Raw genomic sequence first — 3,348 nt, forward strand, 5'->3', positions numbered from 1 at the left:
TCTCGAAATCTGACGACGATAATCTATTTGTTAAAAATAGCAATAGATTATATAAAGAAAAGATTAAAAGAGTTTAAAATATATATGCAGAAAATTATAGTCAAAATAAATATTTAATGAATTAGGTAAATGTTCGGATTAACTAACATCTTACGAATTGTTTTCATTTCTACATATATTGTAGAGGGTATATTCCTAAGTAATACACGCTTTGAATTTTGTGGCACTCTCTTCTGGTTCCAGAGATATGCGATTTTAAAGTTTCACAGTTTTAATGTCTTCTTCTCAGGTATTATAAAGTAATATTAAGAAAAGTGAAGTTTGTGTACATTGTATTTGTTGTAGAACAGACGAAAAAGTGTTTGTTTACATTTACGGGATAGGTATACGGTCATGGAAATTTTGTCAATAATGTGTTTCACCTATTTCTTGCAGTTCGTTAACAACTTTTAATGTGACTGCATGAATTAAAAATATACAATATATATAAAAATGATCCTCTACAATATATATAAAAATGAAAACGATCCGTGAGGTATAAATTAATTCGAACATTTACCATGAATTAATATCTACAATTAATGTAAAATATCGGCATATATAATTAAATGTAAGATATAACATTTTTTGCAGATATTATATATTTATATAAATATATATTATAAATATATTTTGTGATATGTGGTATACTTACTTAAATGTAACACGTAAATTGAGAGACGCAACACTTTTATATTATTTAAAAATTGATGTATGTCAAATGTTACCTTTCTCGAAGAATTTCGATGAACAAGCCAATTTCAATTCCGAGGAAAGTGTTATCCTGATCTTTCTCGTTGACTTTTGATCCAATTGTCGCCGCGTTATGCGAAAGAATTTTCTGCAGTAGCAAAATAGTTTGAATCTTACATTCGTAAAGACTCACAGGATCCAAATATTTCAAATCCTCTTCTCTTGGAATCTTCGCAAATTCCGTCTCCAATAAAATAATTAATTCCCGAGCGTCATTTTCGATATGTTTATCGATTTTTGTCGTCGCTTCTGATTCAAGTTTAATTGCTTTCGATAATTTTATTTGTTTAGGTGATTTTGTTTGTTTAGGTGATTCTTCCTTTGAGATTATTTTCTGTTTATGTTCCGCGACTTCAATGCTGATCTCTTTCTTTGCTGACAGTCCAGTTTCCAAAACATCTCTAATGTGAAAAATTTTAAATCTCTCATTTTTATTTTTAATAAGAAAATAAAAATCTTTTTCTAAACAGACTATTTAATTTATCTATACATAAAAATTTAATTTTCTTAGTAATTTTTTGTAGTTACTTGTGTTTTTCGAGCGCTAATAAATATTTCTGATAAGCTTCATCGATAATCTGTCGTAGTTTAATAGAGGACCAACTATTGCCGAGTGCTATACCTTCGATAATGACTTTATCTATACATAATATTGGTACTTGCAATACTGTAGCGCTTCTGCAAGCAGTTTCTTGATATTCTAAACAATAGAGCAATTTGGTAAATGTTATTTACGTATATCTCCACCGTATACAAAATTACCAGTGAACGGTGCACCGTGAAAGATGATGCAAATTTTTTTGACCGGTTGCGAAGGATCCATTATCTCGAGTTCTGGAATTGTCTTTGTTTCAAGACTATCAAATAAATCTTTTACGGGATTTTTCATTCTCTCATAGAAGTTGGGATCTTTACGTAAAGTTTCTATGTAACCTAAAAAAAAAACATAAAAGTTATAATAATTATTTTAGCAAATAAATAAAACTAAATAAAAATTACATCAGAAAAACTTTTATTTTTTCATGATAAAATAACTCACAGAGGAGTAGATTTTGAAGCTCTTCGGGATCGCTTGTTGGCAATATGAGCGGTTGATTGGTAGATTTTTTCCGTTGCCATTTTGCCATTTATGATTCCTTTTGCAGATCTATTTTCGATTTTTGCCGAGAGTGCTGATCAGATAATCTTGATGTATTAGATGGCTTTTTTGTTTTTTTGTTTCTAGTCATGTGTTCTGACAGTTCGTCGTTGTCTATTCAAACATCATTATACATTGCGTCATAATCTAAATTTAAAAATTTTTTCAAACAAATATTGCTTGTTAAAAAAATAAGATAATTAATTTCTAAAATCTTTTTTATCTTGTAGTTACAGTTAAAGTTGATCTTCAGGAAAAAAAAAATTGTTTTCGAGGACTCTTAATATATACCATTCGACACAGTGATACTTTTTTCTTCAATTGCTTCCGCTAACAAGGCATACGACATCTCACTTATGAGATTATTATAGAATTCCATTAAAAACGATGACATTCTCTCTCCAAGTTTTCGAGGCGGTAATAGGATTTCTTCAACTCCGTAGTAGCGAGTTAGTGCCTCAGCAAGTCGTTCCTCCTCTAGAAAAAGACTGCGAGACGCATCGATTTATTTAGTTCATTCCACGTCATTTCATCTATCACCTTTGCTTTTATGTTAATCGCAAAATGAGAAAATAGCTAGATATCTTTATTTATGACAATTTCCATAAATACGTAGAATCTTTTTTATTGTTTTCCTTTATTTCACTTTTGTTTATAATCTAATTAATATTTAATTTATGTTTGCCTACATCGATTACCTATCGAGATGCTGCCAGAAAAATTCCACGGGATAATCGCAAGTATTTTCGATCGTAAATATTTTTTCCTGCACTTCAGTAAAAAGTATTGTGGATGGAAAATTAATGTCGAGATCGCTTATTCGTAGTTTACGCTCGACTCCGCGGCCAAGTAACGTTATCGTTTGCGTTTCCAATCCCATTTTGACAATGATTTTTAGACTCGCCTCTACGCGATACTGTAAATGATGAATAATTCGTTTGTGTTTATATTATACTAACATATTTGTATTTAGTACCGTTTTATATGGTTTAAAATAAACATTGATGATTTCTGAACAACCGGATGGAAGGAAATCAGATTTATAATCTAGCTGAAATGGACAGTCTTCTTGTTTCTTACGACTGGTCGATATTTTTGCTTCCCAGCAACAATCGACGAAACCTCTAAAACATCATAAAATATAATCTTTATTGTAATGTTTATCTCTGTCTTTTAATAAAACTTTAAGTATATTTAAACGAGGATATATTACTCGTTCTTTACTAAAATGCTCATCATCAAACATTCTCCCACAATGACATTTTGAAAATCTAATAATTTTGTGTTGACATGCACGAATGGATATGTAATGATGCCTTTTATAATTACAGGAATTGTAGAACCACGAGATACCTAAAAAAAGATAAGAATAAATTTTTGTTTAAATTATATGTTATGATATTTAATTATTTAAATAT

At 29.7% G+C, this 3,348-nt stretch overlaps 1 protein-coding gene across 1 annotated transcript in view; it reads right to left on the minus strand.

Moving 5' to 3' along the window:
* Window positions 1-3,348, minus strand: part of LOC115235341 — a 10,870-nt gene that overhangs the window by 777 nt on the left and 6,745 nt on the right. The window contains exons 5-9 of the mRNA XM_029807046.1: window positions 1,832-1,876; window positions 1,555-1,725; window positions 1,321-1,492; window positions 768-1,193; window positions 2-23 (exon numbers count right to left, since the gene is read on the minus strand). Of these exons, the coding sequence (XP_029662906.1) occupies window positions 2-23; window positions 768-1,193; window positions 1,321-1,492; window positions 1,555-1,725; window positions 1,832-1,876 (836 nt within the window). The remainder of the gene's footprint in view (window position 1; window positions 24-767; window positions 1,194-1,320; window positions 1,493-1,554; window positions 1,726-1,831; window positions 1,877-3,348) is intronic.

This window comes from Formica exsecta, unplaced genomic scaffold, assembly GCF_003651465.1.
Source record: "Formica exsecta isolate Colony F162 unplaced genomic scaffold, ASM365146v1 scaffold218, whole genome shotgun sequence".
Taxonomy (NCBI): Eukaryota; Metazoa; Arthropoda; class Insecta; order Hymenoptera; family Formicidae; genus Formica; species Formica exsecta.